We start from the raw sequence: 23,302 nt of genomic DNA on the forward strand, positions 1-23,302 counted from the left end.
CCTATCACAATCCAACATCCATGGAGCAGCTGCATGACAGCATTACCCCCCTGTGCCTGCGCCCCTGCTCCCTGGCACAGTCAGACCCTGTCACAGCCCAACATCCATGGAGCAGCTGCATGACAGCATTACCCCCCTGTGCCTGCGCCCCTGCTCCCTCGCAAGGTCAGAGCCTATCACAATCCAACATCCATGGAGCAGCTGCATGACAGCATTGCCTGCCTGTGCCTGCGCCCCTGCTCCCTGGCACAGTCAGACCCTGTCAGAGCTCAACATCCATGGAGCAGCTGCATGACAGCATTACCCCCCTGTGCCTGCGCCCCTGCTCCCTCGCAAGGTCAGAGCCTGTCATGGCTCAGCTTCCAAAGTGTTGCACTGCAGCACTTGGGCCAGCAATGGTGAAATTATATTTTAAACTCTGTAGTATGAACTTGTTCCTTGCAAGTTACCAAAGTATGACATTGCATGTGATGTGTATAAAGTTCTCTGCACTGTCCTGTCCACTGACAGATACATAGAGCAGACAAATATTTGTGATGCAGTTATTTTATTGAAGGTTGAAGCAGGTCAAAGGGCAGCCGTGAGGTGAGCAGTGGTGATAGTGTCCAGGGGAAGGAGTTAGCACTCTCCCATCTTCCTGATGCGAACGTGAAAGTTCCTCTTCCTATTGGAGAATAATCAGAATTTCACAGTTACTGGTCAGGGCAGCTGAGAGGAGTCTGCAGCCCAGTAATATCCATTAAATGTTAAAGTTATAAGAAGTGACCAGAGAGACGATGTCGCTCTCTCTACTCTGGAGGATTACTGGGGGGGCCTTAGCTGTTGAACCACCAGCACAAATTACCTACCAGATTATAAAAAAGCAGCTGAGGAGCAGGCTGGGAATGCGCTGCTCCCGTCCCGGGGAGTACTGGGAGTTGTAGTCCTGAGTGATATGCACAGGACAGGCTCCGCCCACCCCTCCTGGCCTGATCCCATTCATTTCAAATGACATAGACATTGTCCGTGTCGTTTCTTGTCATTTTCAGAATGAAATGATGGAGAAAAAAACAGTACATTTACTGGGTTTTTTTTCTTCTCGGTTTTAGTGAGCGTGCTTTCCGAAATATAAAAAAATGGGAAGACAGTAATGACAACGAAAATTGACAGGACCTGAAAGACCATTTTTTGGCTGCAGACTCCTGGTAATGAAAGTGATGAGGTGTTGATACTTTATTCCCATCGGTCAGTACTGACAGGGTCACCTCAATGAGGACGCCCAAACTGCCAGGGAAGACCCCTCCTCCCCCACTGTGATGCTGGACCCCCGTTTCTCCCTTTCAATCCCCCCCCCCCCCACACACATTTATTTCTGTGGTTCGTTCAGAGGAGGAGAAAAGTTAAGTATTGGGAAGAAGCTGCAGAGCTTGTGATGGAGGGGGTGGAGGGCCATGCGGTGCCGGCTGGGCAGAGTCACAGCCAGGGTGGGCTTTCTAAGCGGGTCTGTGTGCACGCGCTCAGCTGTCTGTGCCGCTTTTCTTTCAGTGCGATTGGTTTTAACACGGCATCTGGACTTTGTCTAATTACATTGCTTATCTCTTCAGCAATATGAAAGCCAGCAGGTGAGAGAAGAGATGAAAGGGGCAGAACTGAAGATGAAACGTCAACATTGACCAAGGTTAGCGGAGGCTGTGCACCTGCTGCAGCTCCCACCCTTTACCTGGCACTGCTCCCAGGCTCCTCTTCTCTGACCTCCAGCACTTAGCTTACCTGTGCTGTATGGTGGAGGAAGGGGATAGCAGCGTGACCTCTCCCCACAGCACTAGGTGTTCTCATTATCATTTTATAAAGTGCATCTCTTGTTCTATCCAGCAAGGCTGAGGTGAAGTGGCAGTTTGTGTGTGTGTTGGGGATGGGATACTGGAATAGCAGGGGGTGCTGCAGGGCAGGAGTGAGGTGCATTGGCAGAGCTGTGTGTGGGGGTCTCAGTATTGGAATAGCAGGGGGTGCTGCAGGGCAGGAGTGAGGTGCATTGGCAGAGCTGTGTGTGGGGGTCTCAGTACTGGAATAGCAGGGGGTGCTGCAGGGCAGGAGTGAGGTGCATTGGCAGAGCTGTGTGTGGGGGTCTCAGTACTGGAATAGCAGGGGGTGCTGCAGGGCAGGAGTGAGGTGCATTGGCAGAGCTGTGTGTGAGGGTCTCAGTACTGGAATAGCAGGGGGTGCTGCAGGGCAGGAGTGAGGTGCATTGGCAGAGCTGTGTGTGGGGGTCTCAGTACTGGAATAGCAGGGGGTGCTGCAGGGCAGGAGTGAGGTGCATTGGTAGAGCTGTGTGTGAGGGTCTCAGTACTGGAATAGCAGGGGGTGCTGCAGGGCAGGAGTGAGGTGCATTGGCAGAGCTGTGTGTGAGGGTCTCAGTACTGGAATAGCAGGAGGTGCTGCAGGGCAGGAGTGAGGTGCATTGGCAGAGCTGTGTGTGAGGGTCTCAGTACTGGAATAGCAGGGGGTGCTGCAGGGCAGGAGTGAGGTGCATTGGCAGAGCTGTGTGTGTGTGGGGGGGTCTCAGTACTGGAATAGCAGGGGGTGCTGCAGGGCAGGAGTGAGGTGCATTGGTAGAGCTGTGTGTGGGGGTCTCAGTACTGGAATAGCAGGGGGAGCTGCAGGGCAGGAGTGAGGTGCATTGGCAGAGCTGTGTGTGGGGTCTCAGTACTGGAATAGCAGGGGGAGCTGCAGGGCAGGAGTGAGGTGCATTGGCAGAGCTGTGTGTGAGGGTCTCAGTACTGGAATAGCAGGAGGTGCTGCAGGGCAGGAGTGAGGTGCATTGGTAGAGCTGTGTGTGGGGTCTCAGTACTGGAATAGCAGGAGGTGCTGCAGGGCAGGAGTGAGGTGCATTGGCAGAGCTGTGTCTGGGGTCTCAGTACTGGAATAGTAGGGGGTGCTGCAGGGCAGGAGTGAGGTGCATTGGTAGAGCTGTGTGTGAGGGTCTCAGTACTGGAATAGCAGGAGGTGCTGCAGGGCAGGAGTGAGGTGCATTGGTAGAGCTGTGTGTGGGGTCTCAGTACTGAATAGCAGGAGGTGCTGCAGGGCAGGAGTGAGGTGCATTGGTAGAGCTGTGTGTGGGGTCTCAGTACTGGAATAGCAGGGGGGCTGCAGGGCAGGAGTGAGGTGCATTGGTAGAGCTGTGTGTGGGGGTCTCAGTACTGGAATAGCAGGGGGTGCTGCAGGGCAGGAGTGAGGTGCATTGGCAGAGCTGTGTGTGAGGGTCTCAATACTGGAATAGCAGGGGGTGCTGCAGGGCAGGAGTGAGGTGCATTGGCAGAGCTGTGTGTGAGGGGCTCAGTACTGGAATAGCAGGGGGTGCTGCAGGGCAGGAGTGAGGTGCATTGGCAGAGCTGTGTGTGGGGTCTCAGTACTGGAATAGCAGGGGGTGCTGCAGAGCAGGAGTGAGGTGCATTGGCAGAGCTGTGTGTGTGAGGGTCTCAGTACTGGAATAGCAGGAGGTGCTGCAGGGCAGGAGTGAGGTGCATTGGCAGAGCTGTGTGTGAGGGTCTCAGTACTGGAATAGCAGGAGGTGCTGCAGGGCAGGAGTGAGGTGCATTAGTAGAGCTGTGTGTGGGGTCTCAGTACTGGAATAGCAGGAGGTGCTGCAGGGCAGGAGTGAGGTGCATTGGTAGAGCTGTGTGTGGGGTCTCAGTACTGGAATAGCAGGGGGGCTGCAGGGCAGGAGTGAGGTGCATTGGTAGAGCTGTGTGTGGGGGTCTCAGTACTGGAATAGCAGGGGGTGCTGCAGGGCAGGAGTGAGGTGCATTGGCAGAGCTGTGTGTGAGGGTCTCAATACTGGAATAGCAGGGGGTGCTGCAGGGCAGGAGTGAGGTGCATTGGCAGAGCTGTGTGTGAGGGGCTCAGTACTGGAATAGCAGGGGGTGCTGCAGGGCAGGAGTGAGGTGCATTGGCAGAGCTGTGTGTGGGGTCTCAGTACTGGAATAGCAGGGGGTGCTGCAGAGCAGGAGTGAGGTGCATTGGCAGAGCTGTGTGTGTGAGGGTCTCAGTACTGGAATAGCAGGAGGTGCTGCAGGGCAGGAGTGAGGTGCATTGGCAGAGCTGTGTGTGAGGGTCTCAGTACTGGAATAGCAGGGGGTGCTGCAGGGCAGGAGTGAGGTGCATTAGTAGAGCTGTGTGTGGGGTCTCAGTACTGGAATAGCAGGAGGTGCTGCAGGGCAGGAGTGAGGTGCATTGGCAGAGCTGTGTGTGAGGGTCTCAGTACTGGAATAGCAGGGGGTGCTGCAGGGCAGGAGTGAGGTGCATTGGTTAGAGCTGTGTGTGAGGGTCTCAGTACTGGAATAGCAGGGGGTGCTGCAGGGCAGGAGTGAGGTGCATTGGTAGAGCTGTGTGTGGGGTCTCAGTACTGGAATAGCAGGGAGTGCTGCAGGGCAGGAGTGAGGTGCATTGGTAGAGCTGTGTGTGAGGGTCTCAGTACTGGAATAGCAGGGGGGGCTGCAGGGCAGGAGTGAGGTGCATTGGCAGAGCTGTGTGTGGGGTCTCAGTACTGGAATAGCAGGGGGTGCTGCAGGGCAGGAGTGAGGTGCATTGGTAGAGCTGTGTGTGGGGGTCTCGGTACTGGAATAGCAGGAGGTGCTGCAGGGCAGGAGTGAGGTGCATTGCAGATCTCTATGGGGGAAGGTCTCACTACTGGAATAGGGGGTTCTGCAGGGCAGGAGTGAGCTTTATTGACAGAGGTGTGTTTCAGGTGCTTTGGTAGAGCTGAGGAAGCAAATGAGCACAGCCCCTGCCCACAGTAATTCTTCTAGTGGCAGTTGTCACATCCCCGGTAAAAGCATACTCACAGATTCTCCAAGCAGAGCAGACATTCGTTGGAGTAGACTCTGCCGTCTGTGCCACACAGCGGGTTGTAGTTCTTGGGGCAGCCAATCTTTGGGTAGCGATTACAGTTGGGCTATACAGGGAATGAGAGATTACACAACTGCTTTATGTAGAAAACCTTTAGGATATTGCACACCTTCCTTTACATGCTGGTGAAATGCGCGCCATGCTCGGGAGTTTGTACTGGATCCGGTCTGCAGCCAATCAGGTCTGATAGATACCACAGCCTCATTGGTGTCATCACGAAGGCTTGCGGACAGTGAAACGCACACAGCAGAAAACAGCTTTAGGCACTGTTAAGGGCATCTCCTTCCTGTGCATGCATGAGGACAGGGGTTCCCAGGAAATTATGAATTTCAGGAACTCCTCCCTCACACCCATGGGTCGAGAGAATAAACATTTGTCTACATTACCTCAGGCAACCCTTAAAATTCTGCAGTTAATACAGCACATGGTAGCAAAGATTCTGGGAGGCTTGGGGATAAGGGATCGGGACCCCTTTGTTGACACAAATGCATTGGCTCCCAACTGAGTATTGTATCAGATATCAAGTCTTAATGATGACATACAAAGCTCTGAATAGTTTGGGTGCAGAATAGTTGTACTCTCCACTAGACCCAGATGTACTGCCAAGACATCTGCGTTCTTCTGAGGATAAGCTGCTAACTATTCCAGCAGTGAAGTCAAGGCCCCTTCAGCTTCAAAGAATGGTTAAAACTTGACATTTGTCAGGTAACAGGCTAATTATTTTTATTACCTGAGGGCTGTACTGAAGGAGGATGAGGTTTAATAACCTCGGTTTGGACTAAGATAGTGATTTGATGAGTCTTTAGTTTACCAATGATCTTATTTATGATGGCGTGATTTCTTGAGTGGGTGGGAGGTTATGTGTAGGTTGGTAATGGGCTGCTCCATTAATGCTTTTTGTTGATTTTGTTTTGTGTAACTATATCGTTAGCTTGGATAATAGATATGTTATGTGAGATTTATTTTGTTTTATTGCCTCGAGTGGTTTATAGAGGCAATCAATAAGTGGATTTAATAATTGCATGTATGCTCTTTAATTATTTCATAAGATGTTGGCTCCAGCGACTTCATGAAACAGTGTAGGAGTGGTCTAGTGGTTAGAGCAATGACTGCAGAGTAGGAAAGCCAAGCGTAGAGATCCCCTCGGGATCTCCACTAGATGGCCCCAATGGAGGGCATGCGTTTAGGAGAGGAGAATGTCCCCCTCCCCCATGAGGTCTGCTGGAATGGGAAACTCTTCTCCACTCAAAGGCAGGTGGAGCGGGAGGTCAGTGCGGTGTTTTTAGTTGGACTTAGAAGGAGAAGCACTGTATTTTTATTTTGGTAAAGGAGTGTATAACAGGGACCCCTCTTAAAAGGCCAGGGCCAGGCACTTAGCTTGTCTACCTTAAGGCACAACCCAGAAGGGAATCTTGGTCCCAGGGCATCTCCCTAACTAAAGGAACAAGAGAGTAGGCCCTAAGGGTGAGGAGAAGGCAGCTCCTATGACAAGACCATCTAGTGCTGGACCTTTGGTTTAGAACTACTGAAGTAAGCAGACCTTTTCTGTTCTGCCGTACATAATAAAGCTGATTCTGTGGAGAAAAGGCCAGAGTCCATACTACTCTGTGCTCCGGCAGACCACTCGCACATTATCATGTCCACTAGTGCTGCTAGGCCAGGCCTCATGTTCTTGTGTTCCCAGAATGGGAAGGAAGCAGTCTACCTTCTCATCTATAACCTAGCGGGAAAAGTTGCCACAGTGTTATTGCGGTTTGAGAAACTCTGAGAAGCTCCATCTCACACCTGGGGATGGATGGGGTGACTTCATTCTAGTGATTGTGTACATAAGGATATAAGAACATAAGAATATGCCATACTGGGTCAGACCATCAAGCCCAGCATCCTGTTTCCAAAAGAGGCCAAACCAGGCCACAAGAACCTGGCAAATACCAAAACATTAGATAGATCCTTATTAATTAATAGCAGTTTATGGACTTCTGCTCTAGGAATGTATCCAAACCTTTTAAAAACCCAGATACACTAACTGCTGTAACCACATCCTCTGGCAATGAATTACAGAGCTGAACTATGTGCTGAGTGAAAAAGAATTTTCTTCAATTTGTTTTAAATGAGCTACTTGCTAACTTCATGGAGTCCCCCCTCCCCTGATCCTTCTATTATCTGAGAGAGTAAATAACCGATTTACATTAACTTGTTCAAGTTCTTTCATGATTTTGTAGGCCTCTATCATATCCCCCCTCAGTCGTCTCTTCTCCAAACTGCACAGCCCTACTTCCTTAGCCTTTTCCTATTTGTTTTCAGAAGGAAGTTTGCTGTCACTCTAGGGCTGCCTGGTCCTTTCATTCTGAGAGATCCCTGGTTTACTACCTGCAGAGGAGAACTAAGCATTAAGTGCTATTTTATTATCTGGAGACCCCTACTGTAGTCTGCACCTGGAAAAGAGGAAGAGGATTGGGAGCTTGGAAAATCTGAAGTACATCGGACCCTCAGATGTTGTCTGGCAAGTGAATTCCACTGCATCAAGGAGGCCCCTGTGCTACCTGCATTCTTACCTTTCCATGGCCCTCAGGACCAAGGGACACCTTCATAGATAGAGGAGTAGTTTGAAAATAGCTTTGGGACATGGATGTGCCTGTGCATGGTGCTAGTTAATTTCTTTGGAACATCCATTCCGAGTGTCCTGTCTGTTTTATGTGGCACCTACAGTATCCAGCTAGTGATTCAGCACCCCTACCCCAGGGGTGGCCAACTCCGGTCCTCACGAGCCACAACCAGGCCAGGTTTTCAGGTTATCCACAATGAATGTGCAAGAGAGAGATTTGCCTGCACTTCCTCCCTTGTATGCAAATCTCTCTCATGCATATTCATTGTGGATAACCTGAAAATCTGACTTTTTTGTGGCTCTTGAGGACCGGAGTTGGCCACCCCTGCCCCACACCTTGGGCCCTGGAGGTCGCTTGTCCCCCCCATGAGAGAAACCATGCCCAGGGCTGCACAAAGGTTTATCCCCGGGATCAGTTGTCACCTCTGCAGTAGAAGTCGGGCTGCAGAGGCTTCATTCATTACCACTTCTTCCATTTAACATACCTTGAGCAAGTCACTTTATCTCTCATTGCCTTAGGTACCACTTAGATAGTAAGCCCTCTGGGGAAGGGACTTATTCTAACTGAAAAAATACCATTAAGAAAGATTTCCTCCTTCCTTTACCCACCGTGGTGCCTTGGGCTGCTTTATTAGTTCTCTTTTCAGGCAAATGTTTACCTGTAGCCAGGGGTCACATTAGTTCACCCCCCCCCCCCACCCCGCCGCTCCAAAGCACATTTTGTATTTACCTCTTGCCCCTCATCGGAACCTGCCTCTTCTCCAGAATAACCTAAAATATACAAAGAGCAGATTTAAGTATCATTGAGTAATTCCAGGCGGTGCTCTTTCTAGTGGAATGGGGAGAGGGGGGGTGTAGCCTGGGGAGGGTAATGACAAGAAGGAAAGAGATGCACACTTAATCCATCTCATTCTTTCAAGGGACAAGCAGAGGCAAGACGGGCGGATGGACAGAAGGCTGCAACTCTTACTTTCAATGCTCACCCTCAGCGGCAGGGAACTGTGAGCACATTTAAATTACATAAATCCTTCATTGCACCTGATAATAACAACTTTATGCAGGGCTGTGAAAAAGCACATAATGAAAATGCACAAGTAGGTTACGGGCAAAAGATTTGTTTCTGAATTTGGTAAACCCGATGCATCCAGGCAATAAGACACTGACAGCACAGCTTCCTGCAAAGTCCATTCTCATGGAAGACTTCACACTATCAGTGTCTGAGCACCATAATGGGCTTCTACCAGCTACAAGAACATAAGATTCATCATACTGGGTCAGACTGAGCATCCATTAAGCCCAGGGTCCTGTTTCCAACAGGGGCTAATTCAGATCACAAGAACCTGGCCAGATCCCAAGCTGCTAATGATCAGGGATAAGCAGTGCATTTCTCCAAGTCCACCTCAATAATGGTTTATGCACTTTTCCTCCAGGAACTTGTTCAAACCTTTTTTTAAACCCTGCTTAAACTAACAGCTTTCACCACATCCTCTGCAACAAATTCCAGAGCTTAATTATGCATTGAGTAAAAAAATATTTTCTCTTATTAGTTTCAAATGTATCACTTAGTAACTTCATTGTGTGTCACCCTGGTCTTTGTACTTTTCAAAAGAGTAAGCAGCTAATTAACATTTACTTGTCCAGTCCACTCACTTCTCCAAGCTGAAGAGTCCTAACCTCTTTAGCCTTTCTTCATAAGTGAATTGTTCCATCCCCTTCATCATTTTGATTGCCCTTCTCTGTACCTTTTCTAATTCTGCTATGTCTTAACATAAGATATGCCTCACTGTGTCAGACCAAGGGTCCATCAAGCCCAATATCCTGCTCCAACAGTGGCCAAGCCAGGTCACAAGTACCTGGCAAGTACCCAAACAGTAAAAAGATCCTAAGCTGCACTAATGCTGGCAACAAGCAGTAGCTATTCCCTATTCATTAATAGCAGTTTATGGACTTCTTTTTCAGGAATGTATCCAAAACATTTTTAAACCCAGCTACATTAACTGCCTTAACCACATCCTCTGGCAATTAATTCTAGAATCTAATTGTGTGTTGACTGAAAAATAATTTTCTCCGATTTGTTTTAAATATGCTACTTGCTAATTTCATGGAGTGTCCCATAGTCCTTGTACTATCCAAAGGAGTAAATAACCAATTAACATTTACCCATTAAAATCCTTTCATGATTTTGTAGACCTCTATCATATCCCCCCCTCAGTCATCTCTTCTCCAAGCTGAACAGCCCTAACCTCTTCAGCCTTTCCTTATAGGGGAGCTGTTCCATCCCCTTTATCATTCTGGTCACCTCTGTCTATACTTTCTCCGGTGCATTCATATCTTTTTTGACATGTGGCGACCAAAATGGCACCCAATATTCAAGGTGCTATCTCACCATGAAGCGATATGGATGCATTATGATATTCTGTGCTTTATCCTCCTTTCCTTTCCTAATAATCCCTTGCATTTTTTTTTTAATTTCTTGGCTGCTACCACACACTGAGCAGAAGGTTTCAACATATTTTCAACGATAACACATAGATCCTTTTCCTGAGTGGTGACTCCCATGTGGTACCTTGCATTGTCTAGCTATAATTTGGGTTACTCTTCCCTAAGTGCATCACTTTGCATTTGTCTACATAAAATTTCATTTTCCATTTGCATGCCCAGTCTCCCAGTTTTGCAGGGTCCTCTTGCAATTTCTTACAATCCTCTTAACATTTAACAACTTTGAATATTTTTGTGTCTTCGGCAAATTTGATCACTTCATTAGTTGTTCTCATTTCCAGGTCTTTTATAAATATATTTAAAAAGCATCGGTCTCAGAACAGATCCCTGGGGCACTCCATTATCCACCTTTCTCCACTGGGAAAATTTACCTTCTATTTTCTATCTTTCAACCAGTTGGCAATCCACAATAGGACACTGCCCCTTATCCCATGACTTTTTAATTTCCTAAAAAGTCTGTCATGAGGGACTTTGTCAAATGCCTTCTGGAAATCCAGATACATTATATCCCGTTTATTTATGCCTTCAAAAAAGTGTAGCAAATTTGTGAGGCAAGATTTCCCTTGGCTAAATCCTTGTTGGCTTTGTTACATTAAGCTCTGCTTCTGCATATGTTCAGCTGTTTTGTTCTTTATGATAGTTTCTACCTTAGCCAGGACAAAGCAGAGTGAAGATTTCTTACCCTGGAAGCAAATCAACAGCATGAAGAGAAACACCAATACTCCTGCACCCCTCATGTTGCTTTCACTGGTGGTTCCTTCTGTACAGATCCTAACACTGCAGCCCTGGGACTGGATCTATATCTTGCAGGCAGTGCCCCTCCCCACCTAATATCAAACGCCCCATGTTACTGATTAATAGGAGCCTGGCATGATGATAAATCTATGGAACAGATATTGAATCTCTCCCTGGGCTAAGGGCAGCACAGTTTGTCTGGTTTTGCATAGGAATTATCACAGACTTTTCTCTAAAGTTCATGGAGCTCAGTCACCACGCGTCGTGAACCTCTGCAGCTTCTCTGGAAATTGGAAACGGAAGAGCAGTGGCTGAGCCCCTTCACCCACTACCACATACATTACCCTAACGAATTAACCTTGCCAGCTCTCTAGCTCCTGCAGTTGTGGCAGGTGGGCTTCACTGCTGGTGGGGCAGGTGAATCCCCTCCGGTCTCCTCTTCTCCATCGGTAGGGGGATGGGGTAGGGACAGGTGAAAGGAAGGGGAGGCAGCCAGCTCCGGCTCCTCTCCGAGCTGCTGTTTCCAGCCGTGTTGCTGCTGGGGCCATGGCTGGCTGTCACCCCCCAGTCACTGATTTAGATATTGTGCTGTGGGAATTTCCAGAGATTAAAATGCTTCCTTTCCTCAAGCTTTTCAAATATTTTTGGAATATTTCTACAAGATGAGTGAAACAAACTCCTATTTTAATGCATTTTGATTCGTATATTTTCAACAGCAAAATGTGAAAAATGTTCAAGGCTGTGAAGACTTTTACAAGGCACTGAATATGGTGCTGAACAACTCTGATAATTCTCACACTGATGCAGTAAAATTGCATCTTCTTTTCTTCAGTCATGAATTTTCATAAATATAATTATCTCCACAAATGGGTGGAAGTGTTTAGCACCTATTTTTCTTCTCCTCTGTAGCTGCCTCCTGAGGATTCAGTGCCCCAGGACTGCAGAGCACCTGAGTCTCCTCATTGGCTCAGGATTACCCCATGATTAATCCCATGCCCTGTCTCGTTTGCTCCAAAACCCCCCAATGCTTAGGCTGGCTGGGGAGAAGGGGGAACGGGCACATATTCAATGCTTTCCAGCTGCATTTATTCTTGCAGTGGCATTGGCCAGCACAGATACTTCTTACCCATCCTCTCTCATATGTTGCCCTTCAAACGGCGCCAGGATCAAAGAGCCTCTCCTTTCCCTCCCTGACATCTGGCAACCTCAGCGCCCATCGCCAGGATCATAAAACAACCCCTGCATCTCTCTCTGCCAAGCTCTGAGAGCAGAGGATAAAAGCATTACCAACCGGGCATTAATGCCATCTCTCTCCATTGGGACATTTGCCAGTGGAAATCTCTAACACCTGTTGTTTTCTGTATTTTCCACTGGAGTCCATCTACCTGTTTGGCCAATGTAAGGAAATATACAGATTTGTAAGTAAGCCAGGAGCTGGGGTCTCCTAGGAATAGCAGATTCCTTTGGCACAGCTCTCAGCTGCTCTTCCCTTTTGAGGAGGCGATGGATTGTTTTCCAAGAAAAAATAGGAAAAGCACTCCAGAAATACAAATAATAATATGAGTATGGGATAAGAAGTTGGCTGGTGCAGAAAAGCACTCCAGAAATACAAATAATAATATTATTATGGTATAAGAAGTTGGCTGGTGCAGAAAAGCACTCCAGAAATACAAATAATAATATTATTATGGTATAAGAAGTTGGCTGGTGCAGAAAAGCACTCCAGAAATACAAATAATAATATTATTATGGTATAAGAAGTTGGCTGGTGCAGAAAAGCACTCCAGAAATACAAATAATAATATGAGTATGGGATAAGAAGTTGGCTGGTGCAGAAAAGCACTCCAGAAATGCAAATAATAATATGAGTATGGTATAAGAAGTTGGCTGGTGCAGAAAAGCACTCCAGAAATGCAAATAATAATATGAGTATGGGATAAGAAGTTGGCTGGTGCAGAAAAGCACTCCAGAAATACAAATAATAATATTATTATGGTATAAGAAGTTGGCTGGTGCAGAAAAGCACTCCAGAAATACAAATAATAATATTATTATGGTATAAGAAGTTGGCTGATGCAGAAAAGCACTCTAGAAATACAAATAATAATATGAGTATGGTATAAGAAGTTGGCTTGTGCAGAAAAGCACTCTAGAAATACAAATAATATGAGTATGGTATAAGAAGTTGGCTGGTGCAGAAAAGCACTCCAGAAATACAAATAATAATATTATTATGGTATAAGAAGTTGGCTGGTGCAGAAAAGCACTCCAGAAATACAAATAATATTATTATTATGGTATAAGAAGTTGGCTGGTGCAGAAAAGCCATCGAGTGTTATTCATCCTGAGTAGAACAAAGGCCCGACTCTGTTTTCATTCCAAAATCTTCACTTTTGGCCAAATGATGCAAGGAAATTTGTGGGCCTACTTTAAAATTGTCTTTGTCAATTATTATTGATGAGAGAATATTTTATTTTGTCTGGATTTTGGTATACCTTCAGAGAAATGTTGCTACTAGCCCATGACAAAGACTTGGTGAGCTCAGTCTTCCTTGTGTATTTTGGTTGTTGAAGGGATACTTTTTCCACCCATTCCTTCTGAGTAGACTGGAGAGAGGTAATGAAAGATTCTTGTTCCTTGCAGGAAAAGTGTTGGAAGTATTTTTTGGAAAGAAAGGAGTTTATTTTCCTTCTCATTTTGGGAACCTTGCAGTTTGCCCATGTGTCACTCAGATTGAGGGACTCCATGCCAATCTTATGGGGGAGTGAGTTCCAATCTGGTGAGAAAACCATTGAGTTACCCATCCAATGCTCACTCAGCAGAGACGACAGAGTAGGTGCTTACGCACTACATGAAAGAGCAGAAAATTGGATTGAGAGTCGTGGTCAAGCTATAGGTTCCAGGCATTGCAAGGGGAAAGCCAGTATAAATGAAATAGCACAAAGCAGAGTCCATAAAAATATCTAAATATACTACCTATAACATCCCTACCTTCCAAAGGCATTCAGTGTCTCATCACATTTGGGCTGTCTGCCGGGTCAGCTTGCTTGATACTCATGAGGATCTGGGTCTATACAAAGTCAACACAGGGATTGCACCTGCATAAGTCAGGTTGCATACACATTCTACACAGGTTGTCCATACAGAGGTCAGGCTGTGTCCACAGTATGGATTATACACACAGGATTTAGCCTGTATTTATCCATAGTCATGCATGCAGGGGTCAAGCTGCATCCAGAGCCAGCATAAGTTCTACCTGCAGAGTTCAGGCTGAGTCCACATTTAGCGTGCAGGAGTCGGGGTGTATCCACATTCAGCACAGGTTACTCACACCGTGCCATGATCATTTTCTCCCTGCTCAATCTGGCCTGGGAGTGGCAGAGAGAGGTTATTGAGGTGGAGACATTCACATCTCCCTCTCACTCTCTTGGTGCAGGTGTGTGTGGGCAGGAGACTGCAGACAAAACTGTCATGAAATTAAATCCAAAGAAAGTTAAGTATCATTTTCTATTGCTTTTTATTCATTTGGCAAATACAACACTCCTATCTACAACACTAGACACTGCCTGAAAATCCCACTCTTTCGCATTCAATCTCATTTTTTTGGGATCTTGGCCTCCCCGGATGGTCAATGGGGTGAAGATCGGCTGTTGTATCCCCTCTCCCTCATGATCCACAGGCGAGAGGAGCTTGAACTTCCAACTTTCTGCTGGTTCCTCTCTCTCCCTTGTGGTTGAAAAGGTGACCTGCATGGGAGAGAGAGGAGCACAGGGGAGGGGGGACCTACTAAAGAACATAAGAAAATGCCATGCTGGGTCAGACCAAGGGTCCATCAAGCCCAGCATCCTGTTTCCAACAGAGGCCAAACCAGGCCACAAGAACCTGGCAATTACCCAAACACTGAGTCTATTCCATGTAACCATTGCTAATGGCAGTGGCTATTCTCTAAGTGAACTTAATAGCAGGTAATGGACTTCTCCTCCAAGAACTTATCCAATCCTTTTTTAAACACAGCTATACTAACTGCACTAACCACATTCTCTGGCAACAAATTCCAGAGTTTAATTGTGCATTGAGTAAAAAAGAACTTTCTCCGATTAGTTTTAAATGTGCCCCATGCTAACTTCATGGAGTGCCCCCTAGTCCTTCTACTATCCAAAAGAGTAAATAACCGATTCACATCTACCCGTTCTAGACCTCTCATGATTTTAAACACCTCTATCATATCCCCCCTCAGTCGTCTCTTCTCCAAGCTGAACAGCCCTAACCTCTTTAGTCTTTCCTCATAGGGGAGCTGTTCCATTCCCCTTATCATTTTGGTAGCCCTTCTCTGTACCTTCTCCATCGCAATTATATCTTTTTTGAGATGCGGTGACCAGAATTGTACACAGTATTCAAGGTGTGGTCTCACCCTGGAGTGTTACAGAGGCATTATGACATTTTCCGTTCTATTAACCATTCCCTTCCTAATAATTCCTAGCATTCTGTTTGCTTTTTTGACTGCTGCAGCACACTGAACCGACGATTTCAATGTGTTATCCACTATGACACCTAGATCTCTTTCTTGGGTTGTAGCACCTAATATGGAACCCAACATCGTGTAATTATAGCATGGGTTATTTTTCCCTATATGCATCACCTTGCACTTATCCACATGCATGGGAGAGAGAGGAGCACAGGGGAGGGGGAACCTGCATGGAAGAGAGAGAGGAGCTAGCAGCAAGGGGAGGTGAGAAGCACAGGGGGAGGGGGATCTGGACAAGAGGGAAGGGAAAAGATGCAAGGTGAGGAGGGCTGAATTGTGAGGGAAAGGAGGAAGGGGAAGACTGAAAGGAGAGGGACAGGAAGGTGTGGATGGAAAGGGAGGAGGGAAGGATGGGCGAGGTTGAAAGTGAAGAGATTGGAAGAAGAGAGAGGGGGAGGAAAGATGGAAAGTAAGGGGGTTGAAAAGTGCTTTGGAGAAGGATGGGAGGAGATTTAAAGGTGAGAGAGAAGAGGGAAAGGATTGGAAGGTGAGGGAGAGGAGTGAAAAGATGGATTGAGGGATGGAATGTGAATGAGATGAGGGAAGGAGGGAAGGTGAGGGAGAGGAGTGGAAAGATGGCTTGAGGGATGGAATGTGAATGAAAAGAGGGAAGGAGGGAAGGTGAGGGAGAGGAGTGGAAATATGGATTGAGGGATGAAATGTGAGTGAGAAGGGGGAGGAGGGAAGAGTGAACAGTGAGAGAGAGAGGAGGATAAAGGGGGGATTTGAGAGAGCAAGAAGGAAGGTAGCTGTTGAGGGAAATGAGAAGGGAGCCTCATAATGAGGGGGAGAGTTGGTGAGATGTAGGTTGGGACAAGGGGAAGTGGAGGGTGAAGGTGGCACTCTAGCTATGAGTTTATATTGAGGCAGAGAGAGGGCATGGAAAAATGAGATGACAGGGAAAGATCAAGATCAGAAAAAGATGCAGGGAAGTGACTTGAAGAAGGCAGGAGGAGAGGAAAATGTGTAATATGGTCAGAAGTCTGAAAAAGAAGGTTAGGAGAACAAGAAGGGAGAATGAGAGATGAGGGGCAAAGTGACTAGAAAAACGTAGAGAAAAGCATTTTATGTTGGGTTTGGTGAATGGACTGTGCCGCGTCTCATGAGCTCCTTGGATTTTCATTTATTTATTTAAAATCTTTTCTATACCGTCATTAAGTAATTTACCATCATAGCAGTTTACAAAATAGGCACAAATAGTACAAATGGTTAATGTAATAGAAGTGCCCATAATGATCCGGTTACAAAGAATTCAATATGACTAATTGATGAATTACGTATGTTTTTCCTCCTGGTACATGTTTCATGGTTGAGTTACATGTAGATCTCCCCTGCGACTTAAATTTTATCTAAGGTTAACAGAGAGACTGAAAAGGAGTCAAGCACATAGAAGCTGATGCCAGCTTTCACTTACAGGACAGGAGGGGAGGAATTCTGCTTCTCTTTCTCTGCATTCAAAGTCTGTCACCCTAGTGCAGGTTTTGTCTGCTCGTTTCTGTTAAGTTCAGGGCACACTCCTCTCTCACTTAAGGATCTCATCCATACACATGTAAGGGCCACACTTTTGGGACTAAGGTCACTTATAGGTCATGAATAATAATAATAATAATCATGTTATGCTTTAAATGTAAAAAAACTTAAATCTCCCAGTTCATGGCGCGGTGTACAGGATGCGAGCACAATGTCTCACTTGGCCATAGGCTCTGTGAGTGTTTGTGGAAGAGCTGCCAGACAGGATCTTACCAGGTGCAGACTGAGGGGCGCTGAAAGCAGCAGTGGATAGAGTCTGAGAATTCAGTGTGGGTCGTGGCAGCTGCTACTCAGCCACTGAATGGTGCCATTAGGAAAGGTCACCAAGCAGGTCAAGCTCAGTGGGGACAGGGCCTCTTCTTTCACTAGGATAGAGTGAAGGGACTCACTGTGCAGCCATCTGCTGTCCCCCCCCTCGGTCCAGGCAGTGCCAAGGCACAGGAGCGGGCAAGGAATGCGGGCCTTAGTGCCTCTGCATTTCAGTGCTGGCTGCTAGCCCAGCTGAATTTTCCTGTTTCCCTGTCACCTCATTCCCTAGCAGGAATAGCACAACATTCCCTCATTCTGGTTAGCAAAGATAGCATTTTCCATCCCTTTCCTTCAAAGAGTCACTCTAGTCCCAGGAAATTTAGACTTGCTTGTACATTCCTCCCCCGTTGTGTTTCCCTCATCTGGCTGCATGCTTCCCTAACTTCCCTACTCCCCATGCACCACTGCCTTACGTCTCCTACTGTAAACTCGATGGGACGAGGCGTCCTGATGAAGGGCTGCAGGCGTGCATGTGCGGGCGTGCGTGTGCGGGCGTGCGTGTGCAGGCTGGCTGCATGTGCAGGACAGGTAGAGCAGATCCCCGCTTACGCACGGACATTAATGAGGCAACAAGAAAATTAGAATGAGGGCAACACATGGGCATTCACAGCACTTTAACGAGTTTTTCTCTGCACTCTGCTTCCTCAAGTAAACAAGCAAATGTTCCTCCTTCTATCGCATTCTTCACTGAAGCCAGATATGAAAGTTTGCACACAGTGACAATATTGCCATTGGCAAAGCCACAGAAGCTGCATCGGGAGGGTCCTTTCACTCCTCCTCCACACCCTGCCCCGGTTGATTCAGTGGCAGTGCCCACGTATATGTACCCACCTCGTGCACTCTGCTCCTTGAAAGCTTGGCCCTCAATAGATTGATTTGGTTGTGAGGTGCCACATACCTCCGTCACGTCTGCTATACCATGGCTAAGTGCAGGTTATATGCATAGGACATATCATCCGCTTCAAACAATTTGTTTGGCAATGAATGCAGAATACAAATATCTTGTAAAGTAATAAGTAAATAAATCATTCAGCCATAACACAGCACGGTATATATATACATAGGACGTTTACGATTTATTGATTTATTTAACGTTTTCTATAGACCGACATTCGTTTGGAACATCATATCAGTTTACATATAACATTAAAGCAGTGTTAAATAGCTTTACAGGGAACAAAGATTAACAAAATACGTTATATATTCTTTGGAACATTAGATGAGGTCTTTGCTTCTGAATGTCATCAGACTTTGCAGGCTGCATGTCTGTAAGGACAAGAAGGTCTGCAGCAAAAGCCATATGAGATGAGACTTAAATATGTATACCCCCCCCAGGAGAGGGGCAGGTGTTTGCTAGAGGCACTCAAATGCCTGACAGGAAGTAGATATGGGGGAAGTAGATATGGGGAGAAGAATCACAGTAAGCCGTGAGCGGAATGGAATGTCCCTGATTGAGCGTAATTGGGTAACTTTAAGCATAACTGGGCCCGATATCCAGCTAAGTTACAAGGGACATTCAGCGGCACAGCATGCACAAATTGCTACTTAGCTGGATAACTTATATCTGGGTAAATTAGACCAGCTCTATGGCTGGTCTAACATCCGATTAACTCAAATGGATAAGAGTGAATATTGCTTCTTATTTAGTTAAGTTATTTGGATAAGTAGCGCCGCCCTGACATGCCCATTGCCTGCCTACATATGGTTAAAAGATTGCCAGAAAGGTGACTTATCCACTGAATATTCCCAGATATCTGCCTGCTAGATAGCCAGATAAATCCTATTTATCCAGCTGTCAAGTGCTGAATGCACTTTGAATATGCCGCCCAACCAGATATTCTTTTGAATATTGCCCATTAGGTATAAAGTTATCTGACTGTGATAAGCCAGATAGATTTAATTAGCTGTATTAAAGATTGTGGGCCTCTCAGCCTAGCTCCAAAAGATTGGTCCTTCTGGGCCGAGTCTGTAAGTTCCCCTCTTTACGTCCCCCACTCCCAGGTCCAATTCCCCCAGGGATCCTCTCTTCCACCTTACCCTCCCACACTCCTGTACCTTAATTTAAGCTGAATCTTCAGCCTTACATCACAGTAGTGACCCTACCGCTATCCCAGCCCAGTGTAACTCTTGCAAGCTAGACTGCAGTTTTGGGTCACAGTCAGAGAAGGACTTCCAGGCTTACATCAGAACATGCCATACTGGGTCAAGCCAAGGGTCCATCAAGCCCAACATCCTGTTTGCAACAGTGGCCAATCCAGGTCACAAGTGCCTGACAAATACCCAAATATTAAATAGATCCCAAAGCTATTCTTCCTTATTGATTAATAGTAGTTTAAATACTTCTCCTCTAGGAATTCATCCAAACCTTTTGTAAAGTCAGTTACTCTAACTGCTTTATCCACATCCTCTGGCAATGAATTCTAGAGCTTAATTGTGCATTGAATGAAAAAGAATTTTCTCCAATTTGTTTTAAATGAGCTACTTGTTAACTTCATGGAGTGCCCCGTAGTGCCTTCTATTATCTGAGAGAGTAAATAACCGTTTCACATTTACCCATTTAAGTCCTTTCATGATTTTAAACACCTCTATCATATCCCCTTTTAGCCGATTTCTTCTCCGGGCTGAACAGCCCTAACCACTTTAGTCTTTCCTGATAGGGAAGCCATTCCATCCCCTTTATCATTTTGGTTGTCCTCTGTACCTTCTCCATCGCAATTCTCAGTTATAAACCGCTCATACTAAAAAAGATGCGACCAGCCACTCATATCGCAGACATCATCCCATCAAAAATCCTCCTCACCATTCCCTCCGCCATTGCGAAACCAATAGCAGAAATCATCAACTGCTCCATCACATCTGGGAAAGTCCCCGACCCACTTAAACTTGCCATCGTGAAGCCTCTACTAAAAAAAACCCACCCTCGACCACAATGACCCTGCAAACTACAGGCCCATATCCAATCTCCCTTTCTTATCTAAAATCATGGAGAAAGTGGTTAACACACGACTCACCGATTTCTTAGAAGAAAACAATATTCTTCATCCTGCACAATATGGTTTTCGTAAAGATCGTAGTACCGAAAAACTTCTACTTGCTATAACGGACACCATCCTCAAAGGCATGGACCACAGCCAATCATACATACTTGCCCTTCTTGATATTTCAGCCGCCTTTGATACCGTGAACCATCAAATCCTAATATCACGCTTAGCAGAGATAGGAATCTCAAACACAGCCCTAGCTTGGTTCTCCTCATACCTCGACCACCGAAAGTACTTAGTCAAGCTTGATAATATTGAATCCGCTCACATTCCCCTTACACAAGGCGTTCCCCAAGGCTCCTCTCTATCCTCCACCCTTTTCAATATATACTTACTCCCACTATGCCACCTCCTATCTAAACTTGGACTAAAATTCTTCTTATATGCAGACGACGTCCAAATACTCATTCCCATCCAGAAATCCATCAATGAAACCCTTCAGTACTGGGAATCTTGTCTGACATCCATCAATTCCCTCCTCTCCAATTTACACCTAGCACTCAATGCCTCTAAAACTGAAATCCTTATCATAGCAAATCAACCAATCGATTCAATCCATCAAATGATTCAAAACGCCTCACAAACTCACACACTACCTCCCAGTGTCAGAGATCTAGGAGTCTCCCTAGACAATCAACTAAGCTTCAAATCCCACATTAATTCACTACTAAAAGGGGGCTTCTATAAACTTCAAATCCTCAAAAAACTGAAGCCCCTCCTCCACGCCCACGACTTCCGTACTGTGATGCAAACCACTATACTATCCAAACTCGACTATTGCAACTCCCTCCTCTTAGGCCTACCAGCATCCACCATTAAACCCCTCCAAATCCTCCAAAACACCATGGCAAGAATCTTAACAAACACCAGAAAAACAGACCATATCACTCCCATACTCCAGGACCTCCATTGGCTCCCCATCGCCTTCCGTTCCCAGTACAAAACACTCACCATCCTCCATAACACGCTATACAATAACAATTCACCCTGGCTTGAAAATATGCCAAAATTCCGTCAAGCTAATCGCCCCACGAGAAACTCCCTTGCTGGCACTCTCCAAATCCCCTCACTGAAAATTGGGCACCTTACCAATACCAGGGATAGAGCCTTCTCCATTGCGGGCCCCACCCTCTGGAATTCCCTCCCCGTCAAACTCCGCCTAGAACCATCCCTGAGCCACTTCAAAAAAGGAATCAAAACATGGCTCTTTAGACAGGCATACCCCAACTCCTCTCAATCCTAATTTTGTCCTACGAACCACCTTAGCTCACGCTCAGCCTTTATACCACCTCCCTGTCCTCCCACTCTCCTTCCCATCACCCCTCCTGCTTCCTTCCCTTGCACTCTTAGCCCCCTAATACCCCTAATACCTAATACCTCCTAATACACTCCTAATACACTCCTAGCCCCCTAATACCCCCAACACCCCTAATACCCCTATTACCCCTCCCTCTCACCCCCTAGTAACCCCTCCCTCAAAGTACCCGTGCCTTACTGTACCCCTTTTCACTTTACCCCACTTTACCCCCACTTTACCCCACCCGCCCCTCTCCCCCTGCTCCCTCCCTACTTTCTCCCCCCCCCTCTAGCTTTTAACTATACATATGTGCACTTGCCTCCCCTTACTGTAAATAAGCCCACACATGTCAATTTCTCAAGTGTACATGCCTCGTTTAATTTGTATATAAGTTCCTTTGCATACTTAACCCTAACTTGAATGCAAAAGTTGTAATTCTGCTGTTAACTCTCTCTTCCTTGGTATTTTGTATTACCCAGTTAGCCCCTCCCTTGTTCTTTGTAATTTCCTTTCTCAGTTGACTGTAAACCGACATGATGTGTCCTACGAATGCCGGTATAAAAAAGTGTTAAAATAAATAAATAAATAAATAAAATAAACCTCTTAATACATTTTCTTCACCCTGAACTGCATACCCTCCTCTTCCAACCTAATAATGCTCTCTGGACTTGATATGCTTATTTCTGATATTGTTCAAATTGTTTTTACTGTTTCACAACTGCTAAGAAAATGTATATTTTTGTAAACAGTTATGATGGCTCTACCGAATGACGGTATATAAAACTCAACAAATAAATAAATATCTTTTTTGAGATGCGGCGACCAGAATTGTACACCGTATTCAAGGTGCGGTCTCACCATGGAGCGATACAGAGGCATTATGACATTTTCCGTTTTATTCACCATTCCCTTCCTAATAATTTCACCGACGTGATATCTCTGAGCGGCGGTATATAAAAACCAATAAATAAATAATTCCTAACATTCTGTTTGCTGTTTTGACTGCCGCAGCACACTGAGCCGACGATTTCAATGTGTTATCCACTATGACGCCTAGATCTCTTTCCTTATGTGGAATCTAACATCGTGTAACTTCAGCATGGGTTATTTTTCCCTATATGCATCAGTTTGCATTTGTCCACATTAAATTTCATCTGCCATTTGGATGCCCAGTCTTCCAGTCTCACAAGGTCCTGGAGCTCATCTTAGGCATGTTTCCAAAGTTCACTGTTGTGCTCCGCTGCTCGCAGGTCCCGACTGCGAGCAGCCTCACTCACCTCACCATCTGGGCCGACGTCTCCAGTCCCTTGCTTCTTGCGACCTAGGGTGGCACTGCCACTCCTCGCGGCCTGATGCCGCCGTTGCCTCTTCACGGCAGGAGCCATCACCAGGATTGCCTGACTTGTTTTGTTTTCCTAGTAGGAGGTGTGTTGGTGTTTCAGGGCCTGGTGAAATTTGCAGTGTTGCCTTTTCATAGATAGGGTTGTTACTGTTTTGAGTGCTGGCAGTTAGTTCTGTTTTGGTATGGAAGGTTTACTATATTGTTATTGTGATTCAGTTTGCTCATGGCTTTCTGAGGGCCAAGCCAACACCCAATGTACGTTATAATAGACCTAATACCATATGAGATCCAAGTGCCTTTTTTGCAGGATTTTCTGGTTCCCACAGCAGTAGTGTGGGTAAATATAATGTACATGATGAAAAACTGCTTTGAAGTGCCTGAAAGGTGGAATATAAATGGAATTATATCTTTACCTCAGAAAACTGTAAAAAGCTTTTTTTTATAAATGTATGATTTTTTTTGTTGTGTGTGGGGAGGATATGATGGGAGGAGGATGCCAGGCTGTCAGATTTATCTGGAGTACCCAATTCCCTTG

At 46.2% G+C, this 23,302-nt stretch overlaps 1 protein-coding gene across 1 annotated transcript; it reads right to left on the minus strand.

The window, feature by feature from the left end:
- Positions 1–530: 530 nt before the first annotated feature.
- Positions 531–10,788, minus strand: LOC115080062 (serine protease inhibitor Kazal-type 1-like). Its single transcript, XM_029584090.1, has 4 exons — positions 10,671–10,788; positions 8,220–8,260; positions 4,821–4,930; positions 531–664 (listed from the first exon to the last, which is right to left on the minus strand). Exons 1-4 carry the CDS (start codon positions 10,723–10,725, stop codon positions 619–621), a joined length of 252 nt encoding a protein of 83 aa, XP_029439950.1. The 5' UTR covers positions 10,726–10,788; the 3' UTR covers positions 531–618.
- Positions 10,789–23,302: the final 12,514 nt, after the last annotated feature.

Source organism: Rhinatrema bivittatum, chromosome 18 (genome assembly GCF_901001135.1).
Source record: "Rhinatrema bivittatum chromosome 18, aRhiBiv1.1, whole genome shotgun sequence".
Lineage (NCBI taxonomy): Eukaryota > Metazoa > Chordata > Amphibia > Gymnophiona > Rhinatrematidae > Rhinatrema > Rhinatrema bivittatum.